At 44.9% G+C, this 16,183-nt stretch overlaps 1 protein-coding gene across 1 annotated transcript in view; it reads right to left on the bottom strand.

Moving 5' to 3' along the window:
• LOC104986716 (S-adenosyl-L-methionine-dependent tRNA 4-demethylwyosine synthase) overlaps window positions 1-15,902 on the bottom strand; it is a 148,458-nt gene extending 132,556 nt beyond the window's left edge. The window contains exons 1-7 of the mRNA XM_010837406.1: window positions 15,725-15,902; window positions 14,769-14,899; window positions 13,856-13,993; window positions 9,917-10,018; window positions 7,819-8,013; window positions 6,524-6,811; window positions 5,331-5,453 (exon numbers count right to left, since the gene is read on the bottom strand). Of these exons, the coding sequence (XP_010835708.1) occupies window positions 5,331-5,453; window positions 6,524-6,811; window positions 7,819-8,013; window positions 9,917-10,018; window positions 13,856-13,993; window positions 14,769-14,899; window positions 15,725-15,728 (981 nt within the window). The 5' untranslated portion in view covers window positions 15,729-15,902. The remainder of the gene's footprint in view (window positions 1-5,330; window positions 5,454-6,523; window positions 6,812-7,818; window positions 8,014-9,916; window positions 10,019-13,855; window positions 13,994-14,768; window positions 14,900-15,724) is intronic.
• Between the last annotated feature and the right edge of the window lie 281 nt (window positions 15,903-16,183).

Here is a 16,183-nt window from a genome sequence, read left to right as displayed (position 1 = left end):
GGCCATCCATCCATCTCATCCTGTCATCCCCTTCTCCTCCTGCCCCCAATCCCTTCCAGCATCAGAGTCTTTTCCAATGAGTCAACTCTTCGCGTGAGGTGGCCAAAGTATTAGAGTTTCAGCCTCAGCATCAGTCCTTCCAAAGAACACCCAGGACTGATCTCTTTTAGAATGGACTGGTTGGATCTCCTTGCAGTCCAAGGGACTCTCAAGAGTCTTCTCCAACTGCTACTGCTGCTAAGTCACTTCAGTCGTGTCCAACTCTGTGTGACCCCATAGACGGCAGCCCACCAGGCTCCCCCGTCCCTGGGATTCTCCAGGCAAGAACACTGGAGAGGGTTGCCATTTCCTTCTCCAATGCATGAAAGTGAAAAGTGAAAGTGAAGTCGCTCAGTCATGTCCAACTCTTAGCGACCCCATGGACTGCAGCCTTCCAGGCTCCTCCGTCCATGGGATTTTCCAGGCAAGAGTACTGGAGTGGGATGCCATTGCCTTCTCTGTCTTCTCCCACACCACAGTTCAAAAGCATCAATTCTTGGGCGCTCAGCTTTCTTCACAGTCCAATTCTCACATGCATACATGACCACTGGGAAAACCACAGCCTTGACTAGATGGACCTTTGTTGGCAAAGCAATGTCTCTGCTTTTGAATACGCTAAGGGTCTCAGACCAGTGCTAATTACAATGACAGAAAAGCTAAAGCAGACTCAATGACCAACTCCAACAGAAGCCTAAGCGAATTTAAAATGTCTAAGCATATTTACTTCCCATTTCAATCCGTCAGGCTTTCGGAGATTATAATGCATTTGCACACACAGGTTCTCACCTCGCTCAGTGCTGTGAGGAGGGCAGAGGTTAAGGTCCATGTTTCTCAGACAAGGGGATTAAGGCCAGAGAAGATTAAGCATTGCCCTTAAGGCACCAAGTTACAAACCAGCTGGCCCAGACCCTGAATCTACATCTCACACACTTGTCATTCTTAATAACTTCTCTGCTAGGGTTTCTAAAGGCTTTCCCGACGGCTCAGCGGTAAAGAATCCACCTGCAAATGCAGGAGATGCAGGAGACACAGGTTCCACACCTGGTCAGGGAGATTCCCCTGGAGGAGGCATGGCAACCCACTCCAGTATTCTTGCTTGGAGAATCCCACGGACAGAGGAGCCTGAAGGGCTACAGTCCATAGGGACACAGAGTTGGACACGAGTGAAGCAACTTAGCATGCATGCATGCAGGGCTTCTAAAATACAGAAGCTACTAAAAAAGACAGCAGCAACACCAACACACGGAAGTATCAGGAAGAAAGTAACAAAATGCTGCAACAGGAACAATCGCAATTTTATATTTGGAAAATAATTGCATTGTAGTTTAGAGTCTGACACACAGTATTTTGGGGTTATGAACTTTACCAAAGAAGCCAAATAACCCAATATAAGCATGGGCAAAGGACCCTGTTTAGTAAAGAATTTTGCCTTGGGAACTCCTTGGCTGCCCAGTGGTTAAGACTTCACCTTCCAGTGCAGGGAATGCAGTCTGATCCCTGGCTGGGGAGCAAAGAGCCCACATGCCTTGCAGCCGAAAACCCAAAACATAAAACAGAAGCAATATAGTAACAAATTCAATAAAGATTTTTTAAATGGTCCACATCAGAAAGAAAAAAAGGGGCTTCCCCAGTGGTCTAGTGGTTAAGAATTTGCCTGCCAATGCAGGGGACATGGGTTCAATCCCTGCTCAGAGGACAGCCCGTGCACCACAACTACTGAGCCAGCATCAGTAGCTCTTGAGCCACGACTACTGAACCCACGCAGCCTAAAGCCCGTGCGCTGCAAAAAGAGCAGCCCCCACAACGAGAAGCACACGCACCACAACAAAGAGGAGCCCCCATCCCCCGCAACTAGAGAAAGCCCATGAGCAGCAACAAAGACCCAGCACGGCCAAAAGTAAATAAATCTTTGGGGAAAAAAGTCTTAAAAATAGAATTTCACCTTGCCAAAGAGAAGTCTGGCCTGATTCCCATTCCCGCAAAGTAACCTCTAAACCCTTGGAACTTCCTGTGTGAGGGGACTATCTTTGTTGTATGTGGTGGGTTCCTTGGAGACACTGAACAGTTTATGCTAATAGGGTGACTCATGCCAAACTTTGGGGGCACTGTGATGGAGGCTGGGTTCAACCACAGGGGCAATCAATCAGCCAAACCTACATAATGAGAGGCTTCCCTGGTGGCTCAGATGGTAAAGAATCCGCCTGCAATGCAGGAAAGCCGGATTCCATCCCTGGGTCCAAAAGATCCCCTGGAGGAGGGCATAGCAACCCACTCCAGTTTTCCTGCCTGGAGAATCCCATGGACAGAGGAGTCTGGCAGGTTACAATGCATGGGATCACGAGAGTCAGACATGACTTAGCAACTAAACTACCACCACCACATAATGAAGCCCCATAAAAACTCTGGACACCGAAGCTCGGCAAAGCTCCAGTGAGCTTCTCAGGTTGGTGATGCACCAAGCATCTTATCTCACATCCGTGCTGAGAAGTAGCACGTCCTGAGGAGAATGAATGAATGCTTCCCAGAATGCTGTGTCTCTCCTCCTTCAGCTGACTATTCTGCCCTTTCCCAGCCATGAACTGCAATGATGAGGATGGACGCTTTCAGTGAGTCCTGTGAGTCTTTCTAACAAATGACCAAATCTAAGGGTGGTTTTTAGGACCTGCCCCCCACCACCAAAGTTGCAGGTGTTGTCAGAAGTGAAAGCCGTCTCGAGAACTATGCCCTCAGACTTTCTAAGCTGTCTAACTCCAGGGAGACAGAAAGAGACGCTTCACGGGAAAAAAAAAACACGTTGGATTTAACTCAAAATTAAAGAAATGCAAATTATTATTTTTTTAAGGTTATGGTTTTTCACCTTTCAGGTGCCAAGATTTAAAAGACTGAGAATATCTGGGGGTTGGCAAGGGTACAGAGAAACAACCATTCTCATGTCTCTCTTATACTGTGAGAAGAAATTAAGGTATTTTCAACTTCTCACAGGGCAATTTGGAAATATCACCAAAATGATAAAATTCTCTTTGATCCAGAAATTTTTACAAATTTAATTTTACAGATTGAGTAAATTTACTCAAGATAAATTTATATCAGCCACGAAAAATATAAGAGGGAGAGGGTTCATTAGAGGGAGTTCCCTGGTGGCCTAATGGTTAGAATTCAGTGCAGTCACTGCTGTGGCCCAGGTTCAAGCCCTGGTTGGGGAACTCCCATAAGCTGCATGGCATGGCCAAAAAAAAGGGCTTCCCCGGTGGCACAGATGGTAAAGAATCGGGTTGGTGGGGCGAGGGGAGTACCATTCAGGGATTAAAAACATGTTTAAAAAAAAAGTGTTCTTTACAGAAATTAGAAAACACCTAAATGTTAATCAACAAGAGTCAAATAACAACAGGACATAACTGTGGACTGCTACAGAGGCATTAAAATTAATTAGGCAGATTTCACTCACAAGGCTTTGGAAAGAAAGTTGTCACATAAAACAGAAAAAAGCAGTCTGTAGACTTGGAGTACAAAATGACTCCATCTGTACAGCCCAAAACATGAAGTTATACCAAACTGCAGGTGTGTTTGTAAAGGCCATAAAACAAATACCTAGAAGAACAGTGCCAAAGTGTAAATCGTGGTTACCTGTGGGTTTACAAAGAACAAGGACAGACGGTTGTATTCTTTGAATTTTTTGAACATATGTAAACAGAGTATTGCCCACTCCAGTGTTGTTGCCTGGAGAATCCCAGGGATGGGGGAGCCTGGTGGGCTGCCGTCTCTGGGGTCACACAGAGTCGGACACAACTGAAGCGACTTAGCAGCAGCAGCAGCAGCAAACACAGTATTAAATTAAAGGAAACTCAAAAGAGAGGGTCACATCAAGTTATAAATTTTTAAAGGAAATATCTGAGAACCAGTTTAACAATTTTTTTTGGCCACACTGCGTAGCATGCAGGATCTAAGTTCTTCAACCAGGGATCGAACCTGCACCCCTCTGCACTGGAAGCGTGGGGTCTTAACCACTGGACCACCAGGGAAGTCCTCAGTTTAACAACCTTGAGTGCCTCCCTCACGCCAAGGGTATGAAAGGGTAGAGAGTATGGAGATAACGAGAGCACATGCTTGAGGGACTCTTCAGAGGATGTCAGTAAGGTATTTTGAGCTCCATCTGCCTCAAATGAAGAGATGTTTGGGGGTGTCAGGGGATGCATCTCACCTCAAGCCCCAGGAAAGAGGCTCCAGGAGGGTTCCTCAGAGAAGCTACAATGTGCCGCCTGCACTCAGACTGGTGAATCACTCCTGCCCAGGAAATCCAGAAAGCCTGACTGGTGGCTTAGCGAGTAAGCACTGCTGCTGGGGAGCAATCGGTCTGTGCTCCCAGAAGAAGGAACTCAGGAGCACCCCCTTGGGAGGGGGAGAAGGGATGGGCCAGATCTCAGATCCTGACCCACTAGGCAACCAGAGAGGAGAACAGATGAAAGACCTCAAGAGAGGAAACCAGAGGCTCAGAAGGAGCAAGGACCGTCAGAAGCACATCTCTCAGGGCACGCAGCACCCGGTGCAAGGGCCAGGCTGGGAGACAGCCAGGGACAAGGGCTCCAAAGGCGCATGAACACGCCCCGTGGGAGAAGAGGCAAGTCTAACCTCCGAAGAGGAGAGACAGCACAAAGTCTGGGACTGACGTACAGACACTACTGTGTATAAAACAGGGGGGCTGCCCAGGTCACGCCAGTGGTAAAGAACCCGGCTGCCCATGCAGCAGACTGAGAGACGTGGGTTTGATCCTGGGTCGGGAAGATCCCCTGAAGGAGGGCACAGCAACCTACTCCAGTATTCCTGCTTGGAGAATCCCATGGACAGAGGAGCCTGGCGGGCTACAGTCCATGGGGTCGCACAGAGTCAGACATGACTGAAGTGACTTAGCACAACAACACGTGTATAAAATAGATGACTAATAAGAACCTACTGTGTAGCACAAAGAACTTTACTCGGTGCTCTGCGGTGACCTAAGTGGGAAGGAACTCCAAAAGGGAGGAGATATATGTATACATGTAGCCAATTCACTTTGCTGTATGGTAGAGACTGACACAGCAGGGTAGAGCAACAATACTCCAATTTGAAAAAAAAAAAAAAAAGGTTTTCACAAAGCCCATGTTACAACAGCAGAAAAAAGTATAAAACTCACAAAATAGGAGGAAGAGAAATAAAACTGTCCAATTATGAGCTCAAATGGACTATGCACCAAGAGATGATGCTAACTGTCAACCAACTATAGGATCCCAGCTCACCATTTCCCAAAATTATGGTACCTTTTCTTTCTTCACATGATCCATAATCTTGCCGAGGTCTTCAACATCAATGACAGGATTTGAACTCTGATGGTCCTCAGTATCAGACTCTTCCTCATTGGTGCTCCCAAAGGGCTCTTCATCCTGGAACATTAATTGTAAAAAGTAGCAAAGTGTCTAATAATCCTTCCCAAATTGTGAGTTCACTGGATGGACTTGAGATATTTTAGGCTAGAGGCCAGCCAGTTCCAAGTCAAATCTAAAGAAGCCCATCACTTACACATCATCTATGGTTACTTTAAGAATATGGCAGAACTGATGCTGCAACAGAAACAGTATGGCCCACAAAGCTGGAAATATTTACTAGCTGGCCCTTTACCAAAAATGTTTCCTAACCCTTGATTTAAACAAAGAAGCAACCAGACTTAAGTGAGGAATTAAATGAGGAAAAGGGAGGAATTGAGAATGGCTCTTTGGTTCCTTTTCTTAAGTAACGGAGATGGTGGTGGTGTTTCCTAAGATGAGAAAGACTTGCAGAGAGACCGGAAGAGTAGAGAGGAAGAGTTCCATTTTGAATTTGTCAAAGAGGAGATACCTTAGACATCCAAGGAGAGATTTTAAAGAGACAACTGCATACATGGAATGACAGGAACAAGGGTGGAGAGAAAGACAGGAAGTGAGGATGCAAAGTTGTTCCCAAAAGACACAAGTGACCAGTGGCCCAGAGGTAACAGCAGTGATACAGCCTGACAACACAAGCCTCAAAGGAACTGGGGTGTCCGAAGGAAGAAGAAAGAGAAATGTTTAGAATGTGAGGGATCAAAGGGAGGAATCTGGGATAACTCACAGCCTTCAAGTTTGAATGATTGGAGTCATTAAATAAGAGACAACAGGAGGAGTATGTGGTTAAAGGGTAAAAAGATCATGAGCTCAGCTCTGGACACATTTAACTTCTCCAGGCCTGTTTCCTCACTTGCACACTCGGGTAGAAACCTACTGGACTCCAGCAAGGCAACGACTAGAGAACAGGTTAAGGACAGCACCCAGCCCAACATGGCTTAACCCAAGACCGGCTCCCTCTAGAACACGCCCCATTTGAGTTTCAGCTCTTCCTTCCAACCGGAAGCCAAGAAAAGCACTTCAGACAGAGGAAAGGTTCAGCATCTCCAAACACAGGAGGAAAACAGGGAGACATGGCCCCATGGGCTCCGTACCTCGGCGTCTCTGTGAGGCAATTCCTCCTGCACATGGGACCCTGGCTCCGCCACCTCTGAGCCACGCTGGTTAGACTCGCACTTGCCTTTCTTGCAGTTGCCCCCGCAGTGCTTTCTCTCTCCTTTGCGGAGCGCCTGCAGCCGGGAGATGAACTTGGTCTTCCAAGCTGTGAAGTCAGCCTCAACGCTGCCGTGTTTGCTTTTCACCACGTTGCCGTCGCCCTCCCCTCGGGTCATCACCCGATGAGCACCGAGCATCCAGAGCCACTTGTCCACGTTCTTCCCCACCTGCGGGAGAAAGGGACGGGTGAGCGAGAACAGCCCTCCGGATCAGAAGATGCCAGTCTGCGCTGCGACAGCTGGGGCTTCCGCTGGGGGACTGTCCTCGGTGGCTGCTGGGAAGAAGGAATCGCTCCATCAAAAGGGCTTCGGGGTACAGATGCAGAAAACAGACATATGGACACAGTGGGGGAAGGAGAGCGAGGTGAATTGGGAGATTAGCATTAGCATATACGCACTACCGTGTGTAGAACAGATAGTTAGTGGGTAGCTGCTGTACAGCACAGGGACCTCAGCTCGGTGCTCTGTGATGACCGGGAGCGGCAGGATGAAGGCTGGGGGTGAGGTTCAAGAGGGGGGATATATATACACACACACAGCTGATTCACACTGTGGTATGGCAGAAACTAAAACAACACTGTAAAGCAATTATATTCCAATTTAAAAAAATGTTGAACAGGGGGGAAAAAAAGGTGCCCTCCAGCCCCATCCATCCAGGGGTGCAGTTGATATATTCAGATGAGATTCTGCAGAAGTTTTTTTTGTTTTTTTTTTTTTAAAGGGAGCAGACAAACTCTTTTCTTAAACTAGGAGCTAGTACGTAAAGAAGAACTTGAAAACGACTCTTCTAAGTAATAGTCAGAATGAAACCACTCGATAGCAAAATCAGTTTCTTCCAAAATGTAGTAACACCTCTGGGGCCAAAGACCATGAAATAACAAGGTACAAACAGAACCCATCTGGCAAGACTCATGACTTCGCAGCCAGAAATGTGTTTTATTACAGTATGAAGCACTTCCGCCGAGGCACAGGAGTTATCAAGAGGCACAGTGAAGAGTTCAAAAACTTAACAGGCTTCCTCAGTGGCAAGGCAGTAAACAAAATATTTATGTATCTGAATTTTACCTTTGGCCTAATTCCTTTGAAAATATGGGGGTGGGGGCGGGGGAGCAGCGCGGTGGTGGCAGGTGGAGAACACACATCTTAAAAAGATGACCGGATGAAAATATACCTACCGTGTTGAAGTGGCTCAAGTACACAGAATTTCCCAGGCCAAACACCGCGTATCTCATCCCCTTCAGGTACGTTTTGCCAAATCGAAAGTCGTTGGCTGCTTCCTCTAGCCACTTGCAGAACCACGCGGCGCTCTCAGGCGGTTGACCATCAGTGTAGGTGGCAACCAGGAAGGCACACACATTCTTACTAGTAACCTAACCAAGAAAAGTCATTATTTCAGAAGAGTGGCCAAGACATAAGTTATCTCAATCAAGAAAATCCTTTCTGAAATGCTGACATTCACGACACAGTGGCCTCTAAGGGTGCTTTTAGAAATGTTACTTATTTTCAGAAGAGAAAGAAAACACAGCCAGGGGAGAAAACCCAGCCCTCTGTTCCTGCCAACAGACCTCCTGGTGCCCTTCACCATATATACTCCACCCCATTTCCCAGCTTAGAAACTAATATCATATTAGAAACTAATGCCAAATCAGTCAGGAAGAAATATAGAAGAAATAGCTCTAAAAATTCCCTGAAAAATTAAAACAATAAAACATTAAATGTAAAGTGACTTAACACTTGGCATCAACATCTCCATGGGAAACAAAAAACCACATCAACAGTCCTATTAGCCACAGAATTTCATCTGCTTGAGTATGTCTTCACAGATCCAAGCCAGGAACTACATTATAAGTTGTTGCTGTTATTCAGTCACTAAGTCATGTCTGACTCGGAGACCCATGGACTACAGGCTTCCCTGTTCTTCACTATCTCCTGGAGTTTGCTCAAACTCATGTCCATTGAGTCAGTGATGCCACCCTACGATCTTATCCTCTGTCACCCCCATGTAACCCTTTACGATAATTAAGTACCCAAGCTTGTTAATAATTTTTTAAATTTATTTGGCCACGCTGGGTCTTAGTTGTAGCACACAGGATCTTGAGCTGTGGCTCACAGACTCTCCAGCTGTGGTGCTTGGGCCCCAGAGCACATGGACACAGTAGTTGTGGCACATGGGCTCAGTTCCCAGCACGTGGGATCTTAGTTCCCCACCAGGTATTGAACCCACATCCCCTGCATTGCAAGGTGGATTCTTAACTACTAGGCCACCAAGGAAGTCCCGCTAATAATTTTTTAACAAATAATTTCAAGCAGATTCAAGCTCACTCATTTGCATTCCAATGTGTTCTTGGGGAAAAAGAAAATGGACGTGTACGGCTAAAAGTTTCTCCACTAAGAAAGGACTGGCAAGCTATAGCCCACAGGCCCAATCCTGCTTGCTGCCTGCTTTTGTAAATAAAATTTTACTCGAACACTGTTACACTCACTCATTTGAATATTGTCTCTGGCTGCTTTGTCTCAGGCAGAACTCCATAGCTGGCTGGCCCACAAAGCTCAACATATTTCCAAGTGGCCCTTTACAGAAAAGGTTTGTGGACGCCTGTTTCAAGGGCTTCTCCAGCTTGAGCTGCTCCAGAATCACCTGGGGTACTTGTTCAAACATAGCCCCACCACGTCCAGATTCTGCTTCAGTGAGGTTGGGCCAGGACCTGGGACTCTGCAATCCTGATGAGTCCCCAGGAGAGGCTGATACTGCCAGTTCAAGGACCACACCCGGACAACCTCTGCTTGGGCCAGCCTCCCTACCTAGGTGAGGCTGAGGGAGGGGGCGGGACATTCCTTAGGTGAAGAAATTAAGCTCTCACAGCTATGATGTAATGCCTGGAGGTCCTGCAGGCAGTAAGAGATTTCTCTAACTCCAAAACCCACACTACTTCTGTTACCCAAGTGGCCCCTGACCTTTCAGTAGGCTGACAGTAGGTTCACATACCTGGCACCCGGCCGTGAGTGACAAACCTCCTTGATTATGAGATTCGAAGCAGGAGGGAACTTCATACCAAGCTTTCAGTCTAACACCCCAGAGGGACCAGCCCCAACCACTCCAGAGTCAGCACTCACCGCCTACTCGGCACCTCTCACTGATCCTGAAAACTCAACCAGTGGAAATCCCTTAGCGTGAAAATTAAATTTTATCTGAAGAGTCTATTTATCCCAGAACACAGGAGGTCAATTAAAATTGAAAGTTGTGACCAAAGGAAAAATAAGACAATTACCAACCTCTTCTATGAGACAGTCATCTGGGTCATAGTCCTTCAGATTAATCATTGCCACAGGCAGATTGAGGGAGCTAAGTGCTTCAGCCAGAATTGTCGCAAATCCCTAATAGGAGGGGAAAAAAATCAAATACAGTCTCCAATAAACTAAATAAGCGAAAGGTACAGTCTTCATTTACTCCTGTTGGCCAGGGAAGGAGACATTTATCAGGAAAAACTTTCCCACTTGACTGACAGTTATCACCATAAACACAAATACTATTCTCACTTCTACTGTTTTCTCGAGCACCTTTACAGAGATCAATCATTCAGCTGTGCTGTTCTCGCTCTACAAGTACACAGAAGGGATTCAATCTCAATTGGCTTTCTGACATTCAGGCTGATTTGCCCTTCTACAATAAACATATAGACAGAGAAGAAATACTAAAGAGGGGATAGAATGGGAAATGTGACAACTGTGAACACAATTCTGGAAGAGAGAAGCCAAACAGAAGTAGATTGACAGGCAGAAGAAAGCCTCAGGAGAAACAGAAAACCGGAGGGACTCTGGGATCTGTCAGTCACTATGACAAAAATAGGAGGGAGCCATGGGCCACAAGAGAACCAGTCAGCAGAGAACCTATATACGGGACCACTGAATCCAGAGCTGCTATGTGTGTTCACCTTTTACCTCCAGGCAGACTCCGGCAAGCTCTTCTCCAAACAAAATGAACCGATGCTTGGAGAAGGCTACAACTTCTAGCCAGATGTTGGCACCCCAGGAAAAACCTCCTCCTCTTTTTGACTTGGTAGCCTAACACTTGGCTCACCACCTGCCGGGACTAAAGCTAAGCCTGCTCTAAGGCATCAGTAGACTAAAGCCTGCAGGCAAAACCCAGCCCTCTGTCTTTACAAGTGAAGGTTACTGGAATACCTGTTGCTCAGAAGGTAAAGAATCTGCCTGCAATGTGGGAGACCCGGGTTCAATCCCTGAGTCGGGAAGATATCCTGGCGAAGGGAATGGCAGCCCACTCCAGTATTCTTCCCTGGAGAATCCCATGGACAGAGGAACCTGGCAGGCTGCAGTCCATGGGATCTCAAAGAGTTGGACACGACTGAGTGATGGACACTACTGCAATACACTCATGCTCATTTATTTACAAATTATCTATGGCCTCTTCCACAAGGCATCAGCAGAGCTGAACAGCTTCAGCAAAGACCACACAGTCTATAAAACCTGAAAATCTAAAAAATTACATGCCAAATAAAATATCTAGCCCTTTACAGAAAAACTCTGATAAACAGAACTGAGAGCTCTAGATAACATGATCCCTTGAGAGGGAAGTGAGTGCAGATAAAGACACAGTCTGAAGAACTGTACCCTGAGATGCTCCTATCTTTGGAGGGCAAGAAGATGGGTAGAAATCCACCAATGATAGTGAGGAAGGAGAGCCTCGGCATAGGAGGAGGGGAACCTAGAGACAAGTGTCCCAAAGTTCAATAAAGAAAGTATGTCAACAAGGAAGGCGTTGTCGTGCAGCTAACACGTCAAGGAAGATAAAGACTGAGGATGAATTAGCCACGTGTGAGTCACGCGAGCCTACCTGAAATGGGTCAAGAAAAACAGAACAAAGACCAGAGACGGCAAGCACAGACCACACTTTCAAGGAATGATACTACACACAAAAAAACATTGAGGTGGTAGTTAGAGGGGGATGTGGGGCCAATAGGCAATAGGTCACACAGCGTACCCTGAGCCACCGTGCACAGAGCATCCAGCAAGAATTTACAACCGGAGAAAACAAATCTATTTGGAGTTGAGAAAAGCCACATCAGTTACCCCATCATTTCACCCCAATATGAACAGAAAACCACGGACCACCAAGACCATGATGAGAACAAGCAGCAGGAAAGAGAAATATCAGCAGCAGAAACTCTGAGGGAGTGGCTAAATCATGGGACCGACAAAGGAACTCACTGAAATGCATTTTTAAATTATGAAACAGATGCTATAAAAATTGCACAGGATGGAATTTTTACAATTAAAAACACTATAACCTAACTAAGACATTAAAAAAAAAAAAGGTTTGGGGGACTTCTCTGGTGGTCCAGTGGCTAAGACTCCACACTCCCAATGCAGGGAACCTGGATTTAATCTCTAGTCAGAGAACTAAACCCCACATACCCAAATGAAGATCCTACATACCTCATCTAAGACCCAGCTCAGCCAAATAAATAAATAAATAAATTTTTTAAAGGTTTGGAGTTGAAATTTAAGAAAAAGTATGAGAGAAAGGACTCGAAATGTAGCATGTACGCATGCATGCATGCTAAGTCGCTTCAGTCCTGTCCAACTCTCTGCAACCCTATGGACTGTAGCCTGCCAGGCTCTTCTGTCCATGGGATTCTCCAGGATAGAATACTGGAGTGGGTTGCCATGCTCTCCTCCAGGGGATCTTCCCAACCCAGGGATCGAACCCACGACTCTTACATCTCCTGCATTGGGAGGCGGGTTCTTTACCACTGTGACTCCCTTGAAACACAGACCATCCAAAAGGTCCAACATCCAACAGAGTCCCAGAAATAAAGAACAGAGAAAACAGAAGGGAAAAAAAAGTTGACCCAAGAAATATTAGCAGAATTAATTCACACAAAATTTCCAAAACAAAACAGCACAAGTATCCAATACAGTGTCTGAAAAAGACCCACCCTAGACCCTGTCTCATACAAGCTCCAAACATCAAGGACAAACAAATGATTCTAAAAGCTTCCAGGAACAACAACCAAAAAAAAAAAAAATTCATCTATGAAGGGATGCGGCAACCAGCCTCCTCTTCAGCAACACTGAAGTGATACTGTCAAAGTTGGAAGGAAAAACTTTTGACCTAGTCATCTATACTCAGCCAAATATGAATCAACCAACTTCAAAGCCAAACAGACAAATTCAGATGGCACACCTTTAAAGGAGGTGTGCCACTGAATTCATATCATCTATGAGGGCAACAACATTAGGGCGCTGAGATCTGAGGAACTGACTGATAAAAGGAGTCAATAACTTTTATCTAATTGGAATAAATCTAGAAACGTGGCCCAGCAGGTTCAAGAAATAACCCTCAGAGGAACTAAAAACATAAATAGTTAAAATAGATTCTCCAAAGTGTACTTTCATTATGAACCCTCTGTGTGCATGGATTTGTTACTATCTGCAAGTATTAACTGGATCTTTTTTTAAAAAATGTAAAAGCATGCATAAAAGAGGCTAGAAATGAGATTTTTTTATGAAAAACAAAAAAAGGACTCTGTGTTGGCAGCCCAGATGCCTTTCTTACATTTCTTCCTGTTTCATGCTCTGTTGCTGAATTGAACTGAGTTGAACTGAATTATAAGTGACCTTCAATTAGGATACACAGCAGGAACTACTGAAAACCTTTTAAAAAGAGTAGTATTCTACAAAACATACACAAGAGGGCAGTAAAACTCTCTATAATACTCTACCAAAATAGCGACTTGAAATTTTCAATTTATTTTCATGTTAGCCTTAGATTCTTTTCCTAGAAAGCAATAAATAGCTGTGACTTTCATAACAAAAAAAAACAGGCAGCATTCAGATACAACTAAAGCATCTTTCAGCTCTATATCTGCATTTTGTATCTATACAGTATTCAACATATATCATTAATACTTTTAACACTGTTAGAAATCAAAATAGATTTTAATTAAATAGATGTGTGAAGTTGTGAACATAAGGACCCATACTGGACACTACTGCTGCCATTTCTCACTAGTCTCTACTTCTATAGCCAATAATGGACTTGGAACTCCAAGTCTCCATTCTGCTGAGCAGAAGCAAGTTTTAGAACAAAGACCCTGCAAGACAGTGGCCACCAGACATTAAAGAACACTTTTCAGAGATTATCTTAAAAGATCAGGAGACCCAAGGAAAAGTGTCATATAAAGTTCTCACCTTTGCTGTGCCAGTCTGAGAACCATAAAATATCTTCACTCCAGACACAAAGACTTCCTTCTTTGGACGAGAGATATAGCCATTCGTCATCAAATTCTGAGATGCTTTTGGAGTGGTTTTCTCTGGTGAGTTCTTGTTCTTGAAATAAACACAATATCCATCAAGTTTCAATCTTCTCCCAACTTCATTAGGGATGAACATTAGCTCAGATACTGACCCATTTTATTATTCTCTTAATCTTTCGATTGTACTCCTCAAATATTGACTCCTTGATATAATTAGGTTCTTTAAAACCAGGGACCACATTTCTTAAGACTATAATGATTCCCATTCCCTCCAGGATAAAACTATACATACTTTCACGTTTAATGTGTTTTAGTGGAGTGACAGTACAAATTTATTTTCTGATTCTAATTAGTGGAAATAAAAGAGACTACTATCCCTTAAAGGTGCTGAGCAGATTTTCAGTATTTGCAAAATTTAATTTTTCATTACAAAATCCTCCTGTATCTTAAGAATGTGATGTCCACAGTCCAGCAAAGAAAAGCTAAATAACTTAATCTATAAAAATTGACAAGAGGGACTTCCCTGGTGGGCCAGTGGCTAGGACTCTGCGCTCCCAATGCAGGGGGCCCCTGTTCAATCCTTGGTCAGGGAACTAGATCCCACATGCCACAACTAAGACCCAGTGCAGCCAAATAAATAAATAACGCTTTTTTTAAATTAACAAGAAAAAAATGGGGGCATGATAAAAGTATGTCTAGAGACCAAATATGAAAGTAATCAAAAGTTCTTTTTAGAATTTCCATATTTTTCTGGAAGCCTTAGAAAATCTGCACTCTGAAGTCCCTATAAAATCTGATGCCAAATACTCTCCAGTGGAAAAAACAACAACAGCAGCAGCTCCACTCACCTGCTTCCTGATGACAATCTGGAAACAAATCCAAAGGCTAAAACCAAAGGCAAAGCCCAAGTATATGTAAAACCTGTTTATCCATAATGATATTAAAGGTGAGGAGAAGTCCCAGGTATCCAAAGCAGGATCTAAATTTAAAATGATCCATATAAACAATTTTATTTATAAAGTTACACATACAATGATGCCCATCCTTATAAGCATTATAAAAGAAAAGCCAATCTTCATATTCAAAAACCCTGCTCAGAAATCTGTAAAATACAACGCTAATAAAACAACACATACACATTATGTGATAACATGACATAATTATCATAATGATAAAATGCTAATTCAAAAAATAAAAAAATTTATTTTCATTTAGATATAGCATTTGGAAGGAAAGGAATATAAAGTCAAAACATTGTACTTGGAATTACGAGTTAACTTTTCTTTTTGTTAGCTGCTCCATCAGAAAAGCTTAAAATAATACTAGAAGTATTCCTCTTTTTTTTTTTTTTTTTTCTAATTTTATTCTTAGAGACCCAAAGCTTACTCGCAAAGGATTCTCAAATGACTGACCTCAAGCCCCACAGTTTTTAAGGGAGATCTGGATGGACCTGGCCTCAAAAGCTGAGTCTGCGGGCAATTTCAAAGACGAAGTCTAAAATTTGGGGCTTACAGGTGCCACTCCGCCCAGGAAAGGACCAAAAGTCCTCAACACACGTGGGTAATGGGGAAAGGCAGTTTTCTCTGTGTTTTACCTGAGGGCAGAAGCGCAATTCTAAATTAATCTCCTAGCCTCAGAAGGCAAAAGCCAGGTCACAAGCAGGGATCTGTCCTCCCAAGCGCCCAGTGGCACCGATCCTGGCCGGAAAAGGGCAACACATTCTAGAGGAAGGGGCCCGAGGGTCTCAGAAAAATGATTTCCTCCCTTCCTGGCCCCACGAAACTTGCCCGTCTGGGGCCCTTACCCATTCTCCTCAGAGCCTGAGCCCTTCGGCCCGACAAGAGACCAGGTCTGCGGACCTAAGAAACTTAGGGTCCGGTGTGAATACTGGGAGGCCGCCAGAACTACCTCGCAGCACTAGCTGTATGCCCGGAGCCAGAGGAGCTGAGGACAGCCATGCCAGTTGCAGATCGTCCCGATTGGCTCAGAGGGGGAAGGGGCGGGCCGAGGGGGAAGCTCCGCCCAGAGTTCGGTGGGAGAAAGCCAGAGCCCTCCGGGCCCTGCTCCGATTGGCTCAGATGATAAAGGGGCGGGCCCAAAGGAAAGTACCGCCCAGAGCTCAGGGCAAGTCAGCGGGAGGGCTGCCAGCCCCAAACAAATGACACTGAGGAGGAAGGCCTCAGTTCAGTTCAGTCGCTCAGTCGTGTCCAACTCTTCGCGACCCCATGAATCGCAGCACGCCAGGCCTCCCTGTCCATCACCA

Source organism: Bison bison, unplaced genomic scaffold (genome assembly GCF_000754665.1).
Source record: "Bison bison bison isolate TAMUID 2011002044 unplaced genomic scaffold, Bison_UMD1.0 scf7180017864072, whole genome shotgun sequence".
NCBI lineage: Eukaryota > Metazoa > Chordata > Mammalia > Artiodactyla > Bovidae > Bison > Bison bison.
The sequence above is the reverse complement of the archived record's forward strand: the minus strand, read 5'-3'. Positions and strand labels throughout refer to the sequence as shown.